We start from the raw sequence: 20,483 nt of genomic DNA, 5'->3' as shown, positions 1-20,483 counted from the left end.
ACTAACGGCCTTAAGCACACCAGTGTGCTGTGCTGATAAGGGATTATATGGACCCCACTTCATCATCAATTCATCTTTTCTTTGTACCACTACTTTGGCTTCAACTCGGGTCCTGATCAATGGGCTGTTGGCTTTTCTGCTCAAAGCTAGCATTCTACCACGTAAGCCACAGCTGCATTTGCAGCTTTTTTTCCATATGTTTTTTATTGTAATTAATAGAAGGGTTACAGTATATTTGCCAGATAGAAAGTGCATTAATTCACATACATTGATACCCTTTCTCATGTCTTGGTCCCCATTTCCTTCTCCCCCACCCCTACCCCCACCTCTCATCTTGTTTTCCCCCCTTCCTATCCAATTTCAAATAAGCAAATACAAATATATCCAATATATCAGATCACAAAGTGAGATACTGTAACAATATGAGATAACCAAGGGACAGCAAAACAGATGAGAGATACCATAGTACATTAAGGACAACAATCACTCATTACATGGCTTTTGTTTCTATATCCTAGAGGTCCTTCAGCATCACATCATACTATATGGCCTTATGTATCTAGGTTTTGCTCTATTGCAAATCTCTGCTAGGAGAGCCCAAGGTTTCTACTGATTATGACAAATGAGGGAAACCATTGAGCCTATGTTCCTTTGAACATACTTCACTTAACAAATGGGGTGATGTTATTCTTTCGGACAGCCCACTTGTAGCTTTTATAAGCTAGTTTTGGGGATAAGTGAGTATCTCATTGACTTCCCTGTCCAGTCTTGCCTCAAATTGTGATCCTCATGTCTCAGCCTTTTGAGTACCTAGGATTATAGTAATGAGCCAGCAGCATCTTGATTTTCATCCAATCTTTCTTGATATTTGTATAGAGCCAAGAGCATAAAAGCTAAATAGTCCTCTATGTTCCTTTCTTGGATAACATTATTTTTCTCATTTTGAACTGGTTTAACTTCATGCTCTAAGCAATCTACTGTAAGCTGAAGAACTAGACATAGTTTGGACAGATAAGGATGAACATAATTTGGTACCAACTGAGGTAAAAATACAGTTGCACTGAGCTTTAATCAAGTGTTGGAAACACTTTTGGGACACTGGAAAGCATTAATTTAGCATAGCTTCTACATGCCAGCTAATATAGATATAAGTGAAGCTCTGATGAAACCCATCTAATATTAATATTGACTGCTGTAGCTTTCTTCCATAATTGGGATGAATTGGAATGAATAAGACTGAAAATAGCCATGGAATCCATTTTCAAAGCCAGGAGCTGGGTTCCTTCTGGAACATGGATTGAAAGGATTGACTGGAGTGTTAGGCCAGAAAAGGGCATCTAAGAGCCAAAAGGAATCAGAACAAGGTTTCACACTAGAGGTGCGATGGTAGAGAGAGGAAGTGGTGGATAGGGAGTCTTGTTATTCAGTCCTAGCACATACATATATGTGGAGTATTCATTATGTTACTTGTTTCTATTAGTTTGAACTTTAAAAAATAGTTTAGCATGTTTTAGATGTATTGGTGGATCTCAAAGCAAGGTATTTTAAGAATCAGTTGTCTTATTTTAGTGATTTTTAAGGTTTTTGTAAGTTAAAGTTAACCTAAGGAGGTGTAAGTTCTGCTTATTTTACTCTTTTCTAGGAAAGGAACATGGATTGAGTTGGCAGCTTATTTAGTGTCAGGGTGGATTCATACATAGGACATTTCTGTTGAGATTAGCTCAGGGGAAAATGAAAGGAGTTTTTTCCTTTCTTTTCATTAGGCTGGGAGTTTGGCCTAGTGGTAGAGTGCTTGCCTAGCATGCACGAAGACCCAGGTTCGATTCCTCTGCATCACATACATAGAAAAAAGCTGGAAGTGGTGCTGTGGCTCAAGGGTAGAGCTTTGGCCTTGAGAAAAGTCCAAGGACAGTGCTCAGGCCCTGAGTTCAAGCCCCACACTGGCAAAAAAAAAAAGTCTCATTAATTTTATTTAAACCTGAACCTAGTCTCTGACTCTTCTCAAAGGGTCCAATTTTTCATACTTGAGGTTTACAATAAAGCATCCAATAAAGATCAAACCTTTTTTTCAGTGCTTGTACTGACAAAGTAGCTAGTACTTATGGAGCACTGTATGTTTAACACTGCTTGTTCTTTTACCTCCCCCCTCCTACTTTTTATTTTTATTTTTTTGCCAGTCCTGGGGTTTGAAATCAGGGCCTGAGCACTGGCCTTGGGCTTTCTCAAGGCTAGAACTCTACCATTTGAGCCACAGCACCACTTCTGGCTTTTTCTGTGCATGTGGTACTGAGGAATGGGTCATCATGTATGCTAGGCAAGCACTCTACCACTAGGCCAAACTTTGATATATCAATATTGTGTGTCTTAAAATCCCTTCAGGACTGGGAGTGTAGCCTAGTGGTAAGAGTGCTTGCCTAGCATGCATGAAGCCTTGGGTTCGATTCCTCAGTACCACATACTAAGAAAACCTGGAAATGGTGCTATGGCTCAAGTGGTAGAGCACTAACCTTGAGACAGTCCAAGGCCAGTACTTAGGCCTTGAGTTTAAGCCCCAGGACTGGCAAAAAAAAAAAAAAATCTGTAAGAAAAAGCTACATAAGGAGAAGATTTGACCAAAAAAAAAAAAAAATCCTTTTAGATTTTCCATGTGAAAGCAGTTTGGTAAGCTGTATTACATGGTGTTGCCACTTGATGGCAGTATAAAACTGACAAAATAGGTGTGTGTGTGTTTTTTTTTTTTTACTGTGAAGTTAAGAAACAGTTCAACAATGGTCCTGTCTTTCAAACTGTCTTCAGAAGTGTCATCCTAAGTTATGACTGGATCATTGCAAACATTTGGTTACATTACACAAATACAATTTTCTTTTTTTTCTTTATTTTTTTAATATATATTTTTATTGTAATTAATAAAAGGGTTACATGATATTTGCCAGATAGAAGGTGCATTAATTCACATACATTGATACCCTTTCACATGTCTTGGTACCCATTACCCTCCCCCCCACCCACCACCCACTCCCCGTATTGGTTTTCCCCCCTTCCCTATCAAGTTTCAGATAGCCAAATACAAATAAATTCAATATATCAGATAACAAAGTGAGATACTGTAACAATATGAGATACCCAAGGGACAGCAAAGGAGATGAGGGATAACATAGTACATTAAGGACAACAATCATTCGTTTTATGGCTTTTGTTTCAATATCCTGGAGGTCCTTTCAATTAGCTTCATACTATATGGCATTATGTATCAAGGTTTTGCTCTGTTGCAGATCTCTGCTAGTAGAGCCCAAGGTTTCTACTGATTATGACAAATGAGGGAAACCATTGAGCCTAAGTTCCTTTGAGTCTGGCTTACTTCACTTAATATGATTTTTTCTAAGTCTTTCCATTTCCTAACAAATGGGGCGATGTCATTCTTTCTGACAGCAGCATAGAATTCCATTGTGTACAAATACCACAACTTGTTGATCCACTCATCAACTGAGGGACATCTAGGTTGGTTCCATATCTTTGCTATGGTGAATAATGCTGCAATGAACATTGTTGTGCTAGTGGATTTAGTATGCCCTAGATTCTGGATGGTTGGGTAAATGCCAAGTAGTGGAATTGCTGGGTTATAGGGGAGTTCTATGTTTAGCCTTTTGAGACACTGCCATACTGCTTTCCATAGTGGTTGAATGAGTTTGCACTCCACCAACAGTGTAGTAGTGATCCCTCCTGGTCACATCCCCTCCAGCATCTGTTATTATTCGTTTTCCTGATCCTGGCCATTCTAACTGGAGTGAGGTGGAATCTTAGAGTTGTTTTGATTTGCATTTCTTTTATGAACAGAGATGTGGAGCATTTCTTCATGTGTCTATAGGCCATTTTTGTTTCTTCTTCAGAGAAGACTCTCTTTAAGTCTTTGGCCCATTTTTTAATGAGATGGTTGTTACTTTGGAGATTAGTTTTGGAGTGATTCAATTTTTTGAGTTGTTGATATATTTTAGATATGAGGCCTTTGTCTGTTGTTTGGTTGGTGAAGATCTTCTCCCACTCTGTAGGCTTCCTGATTAGTTTACTAGCTATGTCCTTTGCCATACAAAAGCTCTGCAGTTTAGTCAGTCCCACTTATCCAGCCTTTCTCTGATTTGTTGTGATTCTTGGTCCTTATTAGGGAAGTTTCGACCTGTGCCAAGGAGACCTAGTGTATCTCCTATTCCTTCTTGTAAAGTTTTCAGTGTGTCAGCTTTTACCTCTAGGTCTTTGATCCAACAAATAGAATTTTTTAAAAATATGTTGTCTTTAGAAAGTTGTGAAAATAATAGCATCATATTATATCTTTGCCATCCCTTTGGTTCCCAGATTTGGAATGTGTTGTAACTCTTTTCTTCTGAGGAGGCAATATGGTTGGGTGTAGATCACTGGGCAGACTCCCTGGCCAAAGAAGGTTATGATGGCCCATAAACTTTGGAATATTTCTAAAGAATGAGTGCTGGATGTGCTATTACATGCCTTATGCAGACAGGAGAATCTTAAGTTCAAAGTCATCCTGGGCTACATAGCAAGATTCTGTCATAAATAACATAAAAAAAAATCATTTAGTCTTTTGCTTGGTCTATACTAAGTACTCACGATAACTGCTACTATTATAATAAAAGAGAGTGTAGGGACAGGAGTTTGTTCTAGTGGTAGAGTGCTTGCCTAGTATCCATGAAAACTAGGGTTCGATTCCTCGGTACCACTTACATAGAAAAAAGGTGGAAGTGGTGCTGTGGCTCAATTGGTAGAGCGCTAGCCTTGAGGAAAAGCCCAAGGACAGTGGTCAGGCCCTGACTTCAGTCCGCAGTACTGGCAAAAAAAAAAAAAGAGCATGTGGAACTTTTTCTTTTTTTTACTTTGTCCTCTGCCTACTTTCACTTATACCTGTGTGCAGGCGAGCAAGATGGCTTCCTTCTTGTGTCTTCTTCTTGGCCACTTTTGTGGCAGACCTACTGTGGCATCAGGTATTTGTGTATGGACATTGGTTCAGTGGTAGACAGTGACTCCAGTTCCTGCAGTAGGCCTGCTGTGATGGTGGAAGGGCCCGGTGTATGTCCATGAGGGCAGCCAGGAGCTCTGGAGTTCTTGGCAATGTGGCTACTTACTATGAGTGATGAAGTAACATTGTAGCTTAAGCTTCTTTTTAAAGCTTTATTAAAAAATGTTTTACATGCTGTAAACGCATCCATTTGTAGTACAGCAGTTTGTAATATACTTAGAAAGTTATGTGATTGTTACCATAATTAAACTTTATAGTATTTCAGTGCCCCCTCACCCCAAAGCTTTGTATGCATCAAAAGTCTTCCCCATTCCGGCTCTCCTCTTTGAGGCTATGGAAGCACTCGTCTACTTTTGTATCTGGATCACTTGTTCATTTGTAGAAATAAAACTGCCTATGTTGCTTTCTGGACAAGCTTCTCTCTGTTATGTTTTCATATTTTACCCATGTTTGCACATGCGGTGACAACAAATTTGAGTGAAACTCCAAATGTTGTTTCTTTGGCTTTTGGACATATTTGTGGCATTTTTGTATTTTTGTTGGTGGAGGCTGCTTTGGATTGGTTGGTTGTTTAATGCTGTGTAGCAATGGTTCTCTTCAGAGGTGCAGGGTGAGTTTGGATTAGTCTTTGCCACTTTGTTAAGAAATCCATCAGAAGGGTAGGCTGGGCATCAGTGTTGGCAATTCCCCCAGTGCAGACCTGCTCTTAATTTGTTGTCTTCTCTAGCTAGGGAGTTGTGGAGTCCACAGAGACTCAGAGAAACTCACCATCAATACAGTGATTTTTCCTTATCTGTGGTATTGCTTTTCAGTTACCAGGAGCCCGAGTCAACTGAAATTATTATTATTATTATTTTTTTTGCCAGTCCTGGGCTTGAGCTCAGGGCCTGAGCACTGTCCTTGGATTTTCTCAAGGCTAAAGCTCTACCACTTGAGCCTCAGCACCACTTCCGGCTTTTTTCTATGTATGTGGTACCAAGGAATCAAACCTGGGTCTTCATGCATGCTAGGCAGTCACTCTACCACTAGGCCAAACTCCCGGCCATCAACTGAAATTATTAAATGGAAAATTCTAGGAAAGTATAATACATGTTTTAAACACCTTTTAAAATTGCAGTTATTATTAGAATTGTTCTTTTTATATTGTTAATATCTTACCATACTTGCTATAAATTATACTTTGCCTGCATAGAAATGAAAACTATTGTACGCAGGACTCAGTACTGTTTACAGGTTTAGGCTTCCACAGGGAACTGGTGGATGAAAGGGGGTTTACTGTACATATTATATAAATTAAAAAAAATTTTTTTTGTGATTGATAGAAGGGTTACATTATATTCACCAGATAGAAGGTATATTTCTTAACAATCATTAATACCGCTTCTCATGTTTTTGTCCCCATTTCCCTACAACTGGTAGATACAGAAAATATGACATATACAAAATTAAGCATTGTTTTGCCATAAAGAATAAAATAGATGAATCTAGAGACCATAGTGTTAAGTAATGTAATTTAGTTTCAGAAGCACAAAAGCTGCATGGGTTTGTTTTCTTTTTCTATATGTAAACTCTAGACCTAAAAGATAAAGATTCGCGCATGCACACACACATACACACACACACACACACACTAGCAACTTTAAGACTTTGAGAGAACATCAGAGGGGAAAAGGAAAAAGAATGGTGGCGAATAAATACTGAAATACTATATTGCATCTGGGTATGAAGATGATATTATAAACTTCACTGAAGCTATTGTGTGATAAGGACTAAGGGAGACAAGTAATACTGAACTAAAGTGTATGTATGTGTGATAGTATTGTGGATGAGATTATTTTCCTGATTTCTTTCCCAGTCATCTTATTGTTTGCTATATGGAAAAACTAGTGATTTTTTTTGTATATTTATTTTATAGTCTGTTGTTACCAAAAGTGTTTTATTAGACCTAGAAGTTTTTTTTTTTAAATAATCTTTTAAGGTCATTCTTTGGGAGTCTTTTTTTCCCATTTTTTTATTTAAAGAATTTATTAACATTGATTTTTACATCATATTTCAAATGACAAGTTTAACAAACAAGTGTTCAATAAGGGAACTTTTGGGAGTCTTTTAAATGTGTATATCATCTATAAATAGTGATACTTTTATTTCTTCCTTTCCTGTTGGCACCTCTTCTTTTTCTCTTGCCTTTGTGCTCTGACTATAATTTCTAGCACTATATTGAATATGAGTAGAAAGAGTAGGCATCCTTGTCTCATTCTTGACTTTAGAGGAAATGATTTCAGTTTTCTGCCATTTAGTATGATGTTGGTTATAGATTTATCATGTATAGCATGTATTATATTGAGGTACATTTTTTACATTACTAGTTGTATCAAATATTTCATTCTAAAAAGATGCTGACCTTTGACTAAGGTCTTTTGTACATCTACTGAGATGAATTTTGTCCTGTTTTGTCCTGTCCTAGATAGTATTTCTCTGTATCCCAAGATGGTCTTGAACTTGAGATCCTCTTGCCTCAGCCTTTCAAATACTGAGATCAAAATGGGCTCTTAACACTAAAAACATTTCCTAGTAAAACAGTATGATATAGAGAAATTCAAAACTGATGACCAATTTATCCTAATTCTCAAGAAGAGGCAACTTAATAATAAAAAAACTGAGTATAGTGGCTCAGGCTGAGCTCTGATGATCACAGGACGGAAAGTCTGTGAGACTATTATTGGCAATAAACTCTTCACAATCTCCAATATACAACTCAGAAAAAGTTGAAGTGGTGCTATGGTATAGAGTGCTAGCCAGGCCCAGAGTTCAAACCCCAGGATCAGGGGAAAAAAAAAGATACTACAAGATTGAATGATTGCTTTCAGGATGGACTTTTATCAGTCAGATTTAGTTCTGCCTCCAAAAAGCAATAAGATAATTGTTACATTGTATGTATTTTTCTTAAAATTTTTTATTATTATAAAAATGATGTACAGAGAGGTTATAGTTACATGAGTCAGGTAAAGAGTTAATTTCTGTTTGGACCATGTCACCTTTTCCTCTCTCTCTATTGTATGCATCCTTGCAATATTACTGGAATTATAGCAATTTGATCAAATCTTTAAACTTTTAGGCTATTTATTGATTGCTTTCTGCTAGGGTATCATTTGTTTAGAATGAGTGTATGGCATAGGGATTATTTGTAATTTATATTGGGTATGTAGTCAGCAAAACCTTATTGAGTCCTGCCTAAGTATAGTACATGATGTTGAAATGTAATAGTAAACACAAAGAATATGATTCCTGTCTTTAGAGGGCTACATTATGTTTGGGGATGACAGCATTAAACAAGGAATTACACAGTTGATTTTTGTGGCACTGCCTATAAGAAAGAGGCGCAGAGTCTTCAAGTGGTGTAATAAAAGGGGTCTTTCGTTGGGTTGGAGGTTTGTTCAGGCTGTCCTAGGAAAGTTTAAGGAAGGAGAGGATGAACCCCTGGGAGAGGTATCTAAATGGTGAAAGAAGAGAATACAGACCCCTGGGAGCTAGAAGAGAATACAGACTCCTGGGAGCTATGTTACTCTATAGCTGGAGCATAACTATTATAATGGCATGTGAACTGCCTTATTGTGCACAGTAGGAGAGAGTCATATCAATTGTAGGACCAGAACTCTACCTCTACTTATTTATTTATGTATTTATTTATTGTTGGAGACTGTCCCCCCAAGGCCTTTATTGTATTTTATTGTCTGGATAATGTATAGAGGGCATACAGTTGTATTTGTCAGGCAGTGGGTGCATTACTTCTTGTACCCTGGTACCCCTTCTCATGTTACCTCTGCTTATTTATAATGTGAGCGCTGAAATTAGAATGAACAATGAAGAGCCTATATTTGTTATATAATTCGACAAAAATGGTGAATGGACATAGAAAAGGCTTAAAATGAACCAAGACTTTTTTACATTGAAAGTCCATAGGTGATAAGTGAAAGAGGAGAGAAATACCTGGGTTGCTTTTTATTTATGTATAGAAATCTTGATCAAATTCTCTCTCTAAACAAGAAAGATAAATCATTCTATAGTAGAAGTTTCTACTGCTGGCTAAATTGGAAAGATGCATCTTTTATTCTGTTGTAGAAGATCGTTTTAGAGTTGAAAGTGCATTTTTTTTGCCTGTTAATTTCTGCTAATATTTTGAGTATTCAGGCAAATTATATTCCTGGGTATATTGTGAATGATATTTAATACTGTCTAGGTTGACCGTAGATAGCCTTTTCTTAATAATCTTTGTCTATTTCTACAAAATGTGCTCACATCATTGTATTTTGTGTTCGAGTGCATGGAATTTCTTTGAAGTGTTCCCTTTTTATAGATGATGTTTCAAGTAGGACATGTATATTAGTTATTTTTAAATTTTACAACATCTGTAATTCTTCTGTTAAAAATATTTCACAATGATTCTTTATGAAGTCTAGAGCCTTAAAATTTCCTTCTCTCTCTCTCTCTCTCTCTCTCTCTCTCTCTCTCTCTCTCTCTCTCTCTCTCTCTCTCTCTCTCTCTCTCTCTCCGCCCCCCTCTCTCCCTCTCCCTCCCATCTCCCTCCCCCCCTCCTTTGTGTGCCAGTCCTGAGGCTTGTACTCAGGGTCTGGGCATTGTCTCTGAGCTTTAGTGGTCAAGGTTAGCATTCTACTACTTGAGCCACAGCTCCACTTCTGGCTTTTTGTTGGCTAATTAGAGGTAAGAGTTTCATAGACTTTCCTACCTGGGCTGACTTTGAGCTGCTGTTCTCAGATTTCAGCCTTCTGAGTGCTAGGATTATAGATATAAACCACTGGTGCGTGGCTGTTTCTCTGCTTCTTAAAGATATAGGGGTCATTGTGTATATTTTTAAAAAGTGCAGGCTTTTTATGTGGCTTAAAAATTTTTTTTTTGATGTTGGTTGTGTGCTTGAGGTTAAGGTCTAGGGTACTGTCTTTGAGTTTTTTGCTCAAGGCTAGTGCCCTACCACTTTCAACCACAGTGCCATTTCTAGTTTTCTGATGGCTAACTAGAGATAAGATATGAATTTCAGGGACTTTTCTGTCTGGGTTGGCTTTGAACCATTCTTCTCATATCTTAGCTAGGATTACAGGCATGAACCACCAGTGCCTGAGAGGGTATGATTCCTATTTATTTCAAGTTTCATGTTTAAACACAATTTCTCTGAGGCATAGCTACTGAACTGGCAGTGTTAAAAATCAAGGCTTGTCCTCCCCCACCCCCAAGTGTCTTTATTACACCTTTTAATATGCTAACCATGGTTTGTGAAGTCTTCATCTGGCTATATGCTAAATTAATTATTTCCCTTAAACCTAACAGCACCTTTCAGGCATTGTCCCCTGGCAGTGGTTCCCTTATTAAAGACAAAGAAGCTGAGCACTGTTTGTAGAGGTTTAGTAACTTGCCAAAAGTTATTTAATTATGAGCTTGCCTCAAAACATCCGCTTTTTAAAAACATTCTCTTATTATTTTTCTTTGGTATTTTTATAGTTACGGAGCATGTTGTTCTCTCTCTAGAGTGCCTGTCTTGTTCAGGACTGTGTGAAATATGAGAAATCATTACACTCAGTTATCAAACTCTATCAAAGATATTCTAAATGTGCTTAATAATGAATTCTGTAGAGTTAATCTGGGACACAAACATGTCTTCATATCTGTGAAATAGAGATTAAAGTGAACTGGAAGATTGGCTTTTAAGAACAAACTGGGGAATCTAGGGTGCTCAGAGGCTAAAATATTATAGTAAAAGTGAGATTTTTATATAGAAATGTATCTGTCTGATCTCATGACTTTAAGTGCTTTCCAATTTAAAACTGTGCACCTCTTCTTGTGTAGAGTTCTCAGTATGTACAGTGTGTGGCTGGGTGCCTGCAGCTGATGCTCCGGGTCAATGAGTACCGCTTTGCCTGGGTGGAAGCAGATGGGGTAAACTGGTGAGTGCCCTTTTACTTTTAATGTAGAAAAATTTTTTAAAGCATTTCTCCTTGACATTTTCCAACAAATTAATATACTAATCATGTGAAAGAAGTATTTTATTTTTTATGTCTAGTTTTACAATGGATTATGTTAACCTTTTTCCAAGTCTATAACTATCAAACTGAATATTTCCCTTTCCCTTGTTTGAGCTTCACTTTTCTAAGAGGTTAAATCCTAAGAAGCTAAAGCAGGACAGAACAATTCTAAGTATTAGAATGCAGACTTGCTTTAAAAGTATTGAATGGGGGAATATAGGCAGACATCAATAAAGGAAGGCCTTTCCCCCTACTTTTTATTATCTTAAAATAATTACACAAAGGAATGTTAATATAACATGTCTAAGTAGATGTGTAATGCATCTTGATCATTGTTACCCCTTCCATCATTCTCATCACCTTTCATCTGTCCTGTCCTATTGATGTCCCTGTTGATGTCAAGTTTCCTAGTTCAATTTTTTTTTTTTTTTTTTGCCAGTGCTGGGGACTGAACTCAGGGCCTGCTGACTGTCTTGGGTTTTCCTCAAGGCTAGCGCTCTACCACTTGAGCCACAGTACCATTTCCAGCTTTTCTATGTATGTGGTACTAAGGAATTGAACCCAGGTCTTTGTGCACGCATGACAAGCACTCTACCACTAGGCCAAATTCCTGGTCCCCTCAGTTCCATTTTTTATGTATGTACCTTGAGCATTATGATACCACTGTCTTTCCATTTGTCCACATCCCTCCCCTATCCCCATTCCCCTCAGTTAACATGTTTCAGCTGCTTGGTTTTCATTTTGTTAAACTCCTCTAATTGTTCAAAGGGGTTACACCATGGAACCCCACCCCTGCCTGTATCATCCTTCAATGAGTTTTATTGTGTGTGTTCATATATTTGGGTAGATATATGTATATGTACATATACATACATTTTCAAATATGTTTGTGTTTTGGATCTAACTTCTACATATGAGAAAAAAGTGCAGCCTTTGTCTTTCTGATCTTGATTTATTTAACTAAATATGATTTTTTTCAAAGTTCATCCATTTCCCTGTAAGTGATCTAATATTCTTCTTGATGGATGTATAAAATTCAATTGTATATACATACCACATTTTCTTGCTCCATTCATCCATTGTAGGGCATCGGGGCTGTTGCCATTACTTCACCAGCAATGAACATTGGTGTGTAGATGCCTTTATTGTATCCTCACTTGCAATTTTTTGGATTAAATGCCCCCAAATAGAATATCTGGATCATAGAACACACCTGTTCTGTCTTTAAGGTTTTTGAGAAACCTACATATAGATTTCCATTGTGGTTGTACTAATTTTCCTTTCCACCAACAGTGTATGAGGATTCCTTTTTACCATATGTTTTTACCAGCATTTGTTGTCATATTCTCCATGAAGGTGATTCTGATCCAAGTGAGATGGAATTGTATGTTCTTTTGATTTTTTTCTTTTTTTGGTTGATTGTGGGACTTGAACTCTGGGCCTGGGCATTGTCCTTGAGCCATAGTGCCACTTCCTATTCTTTTGATTTTTATTTCCTTTATGGCCATGGATGGTGAACATTTCTTCACATATTTGCCATTTACTCTTCTGAGAAGTGTCTGCCCATTTTTTAGTTGGGTTATTGATTGTTGGGGTTTTAGTCTTTTGAACTCTCATGTCAGTCTTTTAGCTGGCAAAAACGTCCCATTCTACAGACTGTCTTTTTAGTAACTATATCCTTTTCCAATTCTCCAGTTTTCTTAGCCCCTGGACTTTTATTTAGAAAGTTCTCACCTAGGCCAACAAGTTCTTGTGTTTACCCTTTCAAAGTTTTAGGTCTTACATTGAGTTCTTTGATCTCCTTTGAATTCCTATCAATACAATACTTCTGTGAGAGAGTCCAGTTTCACTTTTCTGCTTGTGGACATCCATTTTTTTTCCCCAAGGCCAACAAAGCTTTTTTTCCTCTTCACGTAAGTTTTGGCTCCTTTGTTGAAAATCTGATGGTTATTGGTTTATGGGTTCATTTCTGAGTTTTCTAGTCTGTTCCATTGGTTTTTAGGTCTGTTTTTGTGCCAGTACCAGGGTGTTTGTGTTATTATGGCTCTTATATAGTTTGATATACATGCAGGGTGTTTGTGTTATTATGGCTCTTATATAGTTTGATATACATGCATATAGTTTGCATACACACACACACACACACACACACACACACAAACCTTCAGTTATGAATGGATATACACTAAGGTATTCTGGGCTAGCAGTTGTTAAGTTATCGTGCTTGAAATATGGAATTGTAAGCCCTCCTTGTTTTTAAACTATTGTAAAATCTGCTCCTTTTTTTCATAGATTTCTTCTTGTGAGTGACTTTTTTTTTTCTTACAGTTCTTTTCAGTGTTCTTTCCGTGTTTTATGTGCTTACTATTTTAACTAAAGTGTGTAAGTTCTTTTCCGGTCTGATCTAATGAGTGTTCCAAAAGACTCTTGTACCTGAATGACCTTTCTTTTTTAAGATTTGGGAAGTTTCATGCTATTATTCTGTTGAATATATTTCATATCCTTTTTTTGTCTTTATCTTCACCAATACCCATAAAATACAAATTTTGGTTTTTACTAATCTTGAAATTCTTATGAATCCCCCTATGTTCTTTTTTGTTTGTTTTAATTGTGTTTTATTGTGGCGTTATGTATAGAGGGGTTACAGTTAACATTTGTTAGGTAATGGGTACATTACTTCTTTTTTTTTTTATTTTAAATTTTTTTTTTTTTGCCAGTCCTGGGCTTGAGCTCAAGGCCTGAGCACTTTCTCAAGGCTAGAGCTCTACCACTTGAGCCTCAGCACCACTTCTGGCTTTTTTCTCTATGTGGTACCCAGGAATCGAACCCGGGTCTTCATGCATGCTAGGCAAGCACTTTAACCACTAGGCCAAACTCCCGGCCCCCATGGGTACATTACTTCTTGAACAGTGATATCCCTTCTCATGTTTTTCTCCCATTTTCCCTCCTCCAATTTCTCTCAGTCATCTTGTTTTCCCCTTCTCTTCCCTATTTCAAATAAACAAACATATATACAATATACCAGGCAGGTACCAAAGTCAGGAATAGTAAAAACATGAGATAAACCATAAGGGGGGAGAAAAGAGAAAAGAAATAACTTCAGATAGTACATTAAGAACAACAATCACAAAGATAAACCTCTTGTTTCTATATCCTGGAGTTCATTTCACTTAGTTTCATCGTGTATGGCCATATGTACATAGCTTTTGAGCTGTTGTGATTCTCTGCTAGGAGAATCCTAGATGTACATTAATGATTACAAATGAGGAAACCATGTAGCCTATGTTCCTTTGGGTCTAGCTTACTTCACTTAATATGTTTTTTCTTTTTCCCAAATCTTTCCTTTTCCTTACAAATGAGGTGATATCATTCTTTCTGATGGCAGCATAGAATTCCATTGTGTATACCACATCTACCACATCTTTTTTCTTCTTCTCTTTTTTATTGTATTTATTGTCGAGGTAATGTACAGAGGAATTACAGTTACATTCATCAGATAGTGGGTACATTACTTGTTGAACATTGATACCCCTTCTTACCACGTCTTCTTGATTCATTTATCTGGGTTGGTTCCATGTCTTAGCAATGGTAAATAATGCTGCTGTGAAAATAGTTGTGTTGGTAGGTTTAGTATGTCCTTTTTTCTAGACATCTGGATAAATGCTCAGGAACAGTATTGCTGGGTCATAGCGCTTGCTTTTGCCTGTTCCAGTGGGAACATGGAAATTTTCCCTGCTTCACTGCAGATTTAAGAGTTAGAAGCAGCTGTTTTCTCTGGTGGAGCTGCTGATCTTTGTTTTTTTCTTTAGTGTTGAGCAAGTGCTGAGCCCTGATATGGTGGCTGCCATGTACATATTCATGCTGAACTAAAGGACGGAGTTGGAGGTCTGTACTGCATTTTTCCCAAGGGGGACTGTATAGCTGAGCTATTCTGCTGTGGGTCACACCAGCAGAAAAACAATAGGAAAGAACAATAAAAAAGAAAAAGAAAAAGAAAACCAATAAAGAAAAGCACTGTAAGATATGGGACTTTATCTAGCTTCTTTAGTGACTGTAGTAGATGCTGCTATAAAAGGTGTTCTCTTTACTTCTGCCTGTCTTCATTTTAGTAAATGTTTTTGATTTCCTCTACTTTCAGTGGTTTAAAATTCAATAATTTTGACTTCTACTGGTCTCTGCCTACCTATACCTGCCTAGAGTCCTCAGCTAAGCCAGGTTTAGGGAGTTAAGTAGGGACTTAAGCCCTGTATTTTCAGTTAGTCTGTGGAGACAGTGAGGTGGCTGTCAGCAGTTCACTATTTTCTCCCTGTCTTTCCTGAGGGAAGGTCTTACTCTAAAACAAAACGAGTGTAAATGTTTCTTCTTATTGCCATGTAATTTACTCTGTTCTTTGTGGGATCCTAATTGTTAAAGTACAGAAACTCTGAGGATCTGGGTAATTCTATTTAGCAAACTTAAATAGCCTAAACAAAGAAACAATAGAATATTTGCCTTACCATTAGATGCCAATTAATTAATTAATTAATTAATCAATTATTATTATTATTTTGCCAGTCCTGGCTTGAGCTCAGGGCCTGAGCACTGACCTTGGACTTTCTCAAGGCTAGAGCTCTACCACTTGAGCCTCAGCACCACTTCCGGCTTTTTTCTATGTATGTGGTACTGAGAAATCGAACCTGGGTCTTTGAGCATGCTAGACAAGTACTCTACCACTAGGCCAAACTCCTGGCCCGCCCATTTATTTTTATAATGATAATTCAAACTTCTTTCAAAGCAGTTTCCCTGTTGTTCCTAGATTGTGAGGGTATTGTTTCTTTTTAGAAACAATATCAACCTAGCTTGATAAGTTGACTGCTTGATAAAAGAGGATTTAGAACAAGAGCTGATTGAGTGATGTTAGAAGATTTTTCTTAATTATGTCTCCATTGGGGAACACCTGTAAATGAGATCTGAATATTCTGAATTTTCTTCAACAAACAGATGCACAGAGCTTCTAGAATGTATTATTTCTATAAATGGCTATTCTTAGAAATTGAATTTAGACTGTCACAAACTGCAGTCTCTAATACTAACTCAGTAAGTTAGTAATTGTTTTCATATAAACATGCAAGATCTCAGTATATTCATGATTGTTTAATTCTTAATTTTTCAGCCCCAAGAATTACCATCTGGTCCAACAAACCCTTAAAAAACCATATTTCAGTCTTTTTATAAAAAATTGATGGAACTAAGAATGAATAGTGAAAAATAACTATTAGGAGTTTTTGTAAGAATTTAAACACAAGCAAACTTATTGTAAAAAGAACATGATAATGCACAAATACCATCCAAGATGAAAGAAAATTACAATATGTTTTAATTATAATAAGTTCATCATAATGGTCAGTGTTCTTGTTTTGTAATATTGTTGTGGAGTCCTTCACGTTAAATGCTAAGTGGGCTATGGTATTGTGTTTACTTTTTGTCCTTAGAAAAAACACATTGCTTACTGATCGGTTCTTGAATTTGAGGAAATTTATACTCATTTAAAGACTCAGAGTTTAAGAGTTTAATTGTACGGACAATTTCATCATCATAGTGACAAAGTAGGATAACATTTCTTTCTTTGTTTCCATCTTCTGATAATGTAGTAATTGCCAAATGCTGTGCCTGTTAATTGCCATTATGGGTAAAAATTTTTAAACAAATTTTCATTTATGTGTACTGTGTCTGGATATTCTGTAGAAAGAGTCATGACTCTTATAAGCTGTTGAGAGTCAGCAATTAGTAGTGCTCAGAGCTAAAATTTGTTACAGAGATGTGCTGAGGAGACCCAGTTGGAGTCACAGGTTGAGTCTGGAGGAATTTTTGTAAAGGATGGATTGGATTGGATACTCTTTGGATGGTAGGACAGGATGCTAATAAGAAGGATGTTCTTCTTAGCAGAGCCTAATAGGTAACTAGTGGAACAGATTCTGCCCCCTTTCAAGTCTCAGACACAGCATCACAAAGCAAAGTGTAGCAAAGGCAACAGGTACCAACAGAATAAAATACCATGATTTGGCAGCAGTTGAGATACTGGTATCAATTAGATAAAAGCAGATTTTACATAACAACCTGAACTGGAGAAGACTTAAGAGGGGAAACACGTATGGGAAAATGAAGGACAGTTCAGTACATTTAGAACTGTATAAAAATTGACAATTGATAAAGATACTAAACTTGCAGGAGGTTTCCACTATAAAATTAGAGTTAAAAAACTTACAATATTTAGGTAAACAGTTAAGTGGAAGATTCCGAGTGCTGACTTATGTCCTTCTCCTTCTTACTCAAGATTCTACTATTACTAACATCTTGTATTAATGGGATACATTTATTTCAGTTGATGAATCAATACTAATATATTATTACTAAATACCTCAGTTTATATTAAGTATCATGTGATGGAGATACTCTTAACCCAAATCATTATTTGATAGTTTAAACTGATAGTTGTTTGAATATAAACATTTCTCAGGGAAATTTTCTTAGCTCTCTTCTTTATGTGTTTTATTTCTTGGGATACTTTTATTTCTATGAACTTTTCTGATTTTTCTTAGTGAAATAAAATATTAAGCTAGAAGTTTCTAGAGCCTCGTTTTGATCCCTAAATTCTGTGATTGGCAATATCTAATTCAGGCTTCTCACTGGTTTCATACAGAATCATCTGAGTTTCTTACCTATTTTAAAACAATGTTCTTGGTTGCTCTGATGCAAAAACTTTGCAGTAGCTGGATGGGATGGCAATGGCTCATGCCTGTAATCTTAGCTAATCAAGAGGCTGAGATATGAAGCCATATGGGCAGCAAAGTCTGTGAGACTTTTTTTGGGGGGGGGACGGAGGGAGCCAGTCCTGGGGCTTGAACCCAGGCCTGTCTACTGTCTTTGAGCTTTCTCAAAGCTAGCACTCTACCACTTGAGCTGCAGCACCACTTCTGGCTTTTTCTTTATATGTGGTACCCAAGGCTTCATGCATGTGAAGCAAGCACTCTACCATTAGGCCACACTCTCGGCCCAGACTGTGAAACTCTTATCTCCAGCTAAATCACAGAAAAGGCTGGAAATGGCATGTGGCTCAAGTGAAGAATACTAGCCTTGAGAAAACGATGCTTAGGGATAGCACCCAGGCCTGGAGTTCAAGCCTCAGGACCAGCAAGGGAATAAAAACATGAACCTTTCTTTTTTGTGTGGTTTATGGGGCTTGAACTCGTCCTGGGAGCTATCCCTGAGCTCTTCAGCTCAAGGCTACTGCTCTACCCTTAAGCCAAGCCCCACTTCCTGTTTTCTGGAGGTTAATTGGATATGAGTCTTAGGTGATTTTGTGCCAGGGCTGGCTCTGAACCTTGGTCCTCAGCTTTCAGCCTCCTGAGTAGCTAGGATTACAGGCATGAGCCACTGTGCCTGGCTACATGAACCTTTCTATAAAGTTTGGCTCAAAGATACACAGTCATTTTGTCCCTGTTGATTTCAGTCCCGTGCTCCCTGTCACATTCCTTTTGCATTCCTACAGCACCTTGGTAAGTTTTACTTACTGTTCTTGTCGCTTCTCTGGAGCAAGTGCACCTATTTCCTGAGGTCTTGTGACTTTAGGAGTGAAAGTAAAATGGATATAGTGCTTTGTAAGTAGCAGTCTAGCTGAGTGCTATTGTTGGTAAGAAAGAAACCAAGGACATTGTTCAGAGAAACTTGTTCCATTGTGTACAAAGAATTACTTATTTCCTTTTTTGTTGTGCTCTCTTATTAAATGGTTTTTTTTTTTTTAAATGTTTGTTCCTTTCAGCATAATGGGAGTTTTGAGTAACAAGTGTGGCTTTCAACTCCAGTATCAAATGATTTTTTCAATATGGCTCCTGGCATTTAGTCCTCAAATGTGTGAACACCTGCGGCGCTATAATATCATTCCTGTTGTGTCTGACATCCTTCAAGAATCTGTTAAAGAAAAAGTGACAAGAATCATTCTTGCAGCATTCCGTGTAAGTTCTTTGTGCATGTGTTGTTGTTATTGTTCTAGTGTTAGTGATGGCTATGTTCTGTGTCGCATTTTCTACTGTACTGTATATTTGAATTTTTTTTTTACAAAAACATTAACACTGATTTTTTACATCATATTTCAAACTATTATTCAAGAAGGGAATCTCTATATACAATCACTGGCACATAAATTTTCAAACATGCTTAAAATTAAGCTGAGACTTTGTATTTCATAGATACATATCGATCTATATAACATTATGTCAGTAGAGTATATATCCTATCATAGATTTTTATGTCTAGGTTCTTCAATTTATGTGTCCAAGACCATGGCAATAACCTTGTATATATTTGAGTTTTTAGCACGTGGGGAAGTGGCTTATTTTTTCATGGAGTTATGCAGTTATAGAATATCACATCATGTCTTTATGACATGAAGCTGTGGGTCAGGTGGAAGAAACCACCTATGTGAATGGAGTGCCTGAGTTATAGAGCCCCTGTAAGGAAGAGTACTATGTGTGATGATATGCACATGGAGGGAGGCACTTTGTGCACAGTGCTCACCAGTAGACTGTCCTTAAACGAGTTTTTTCTCTTTGATGGCCATATCGTATGGAGTGTAGTTCAGATACTGGATGTTTCCAAGACAACTACAAAAACTTGTAATTATTAAGAGTAAAATGATATCATTGGAAAATTAAAACAACACTAGCAATTAAAACAACTTCTAATCTGGATTACATGAGGAAGCTGGGGGCAGTAGAGGAGCTGGCTAGAATCTGAATTCTAGGTTGTTTGGTGTAACACAGAAATAAAATATCTTTTATTTTTTTCCTGAAAATAGTCTCTTCACAGTTTTGGCCAGTAATTTTGTTGATGGCATTAGGACTTGGTAGGCTTCTGAGTCATGGCTTTGTTGGCATAAAATCTCATCCTGAGATGGTCATAATGCTGTACACCTGTAATCCTAGCACTTGGGAGGTAGAGGCAGGAAGACAGAAGATCTAGTACTACTAGATCTAATATTGAAGAGCTACATAGTGAGACCTCGTATCAAACCACTCAACAAAACAAAGCAAAAGCAAAAACATAAACCCCACAAAAATAAAAAGAGAAGGGATGCTAAGCAAGAGGAATAATTGTGGCTACATCTCATGTTCTTATTTAGTCTTCCCTCTGTGCTATGCATTCTCCTCAAGAATTTCATTTGTCATCCTATTTAATGTTACCAGAGCCAAGTAACATAGTGGTCATTATTGTTAGTGAATTGGTACCATTAGTGTTTCGTTGGCCTTTTCTTCACAAGTGGGGTTTGCTGAGGCAGGGAGGTTGTATTTCTAGTTGGTGGTAGACATACAACAAGTGCAGTTTCTTTTTTTCAGAATTTGTATTTTTAACGTTTATTTGCTCTTGTGCTTTTTATTTTTTAAAGTAAAGAC

The 20,483-nt window shown here is 37.2% G+C and overlaps 1 protein-coding gene across 2 annotated transcripts in view; it reads left to right on the top strand.

Moving 5' to 3' along the window:
* Atp6v1h (ATPase H+ transporting V1 subunit H) overlaps positions 1-20,483 on the top strand; it is a 100,942-nt gene that overhangs the window by 25,959 nt on the left and 54,500 nt on the right. For both annotated transcript variants that reach the window (XM_090338819.1, XM_090338820.1), the window contains 2 exons: positions 10,880-10,977; positions 18,854-19,046. In XM_090338819.1, coding sequence (XP_090194945.1) covers positions 10,880-10,977; positions 18,854-19,046 — 291 coding nt within the window. The remainder of the gene's footprint in view (positions 1-10,879; positions 10,978-18,853; positions 19,047-20,483) is intronic.

Source organism: Megascapheus bottae, chromosome 9, assembly GCF_031878675.1.
Source record: "Megascapheus bottae isolate mThoBot1 chromosome 9, mThoBot2.hap1, whole genome shotgun sequence".
In the NCBI taxonomy this organism is placed as follows: Eukaryota; Metazoa; Chordata; class Mammalia; order Rodentia; family Geomyidae; genus Megascapheus; species Megascapheus bottae.
The sequence above is the reverse complement of the archived record's forward strand: the minus strand, read 5'-3'. Positions and strand labels throughout refer to the sequence as shown.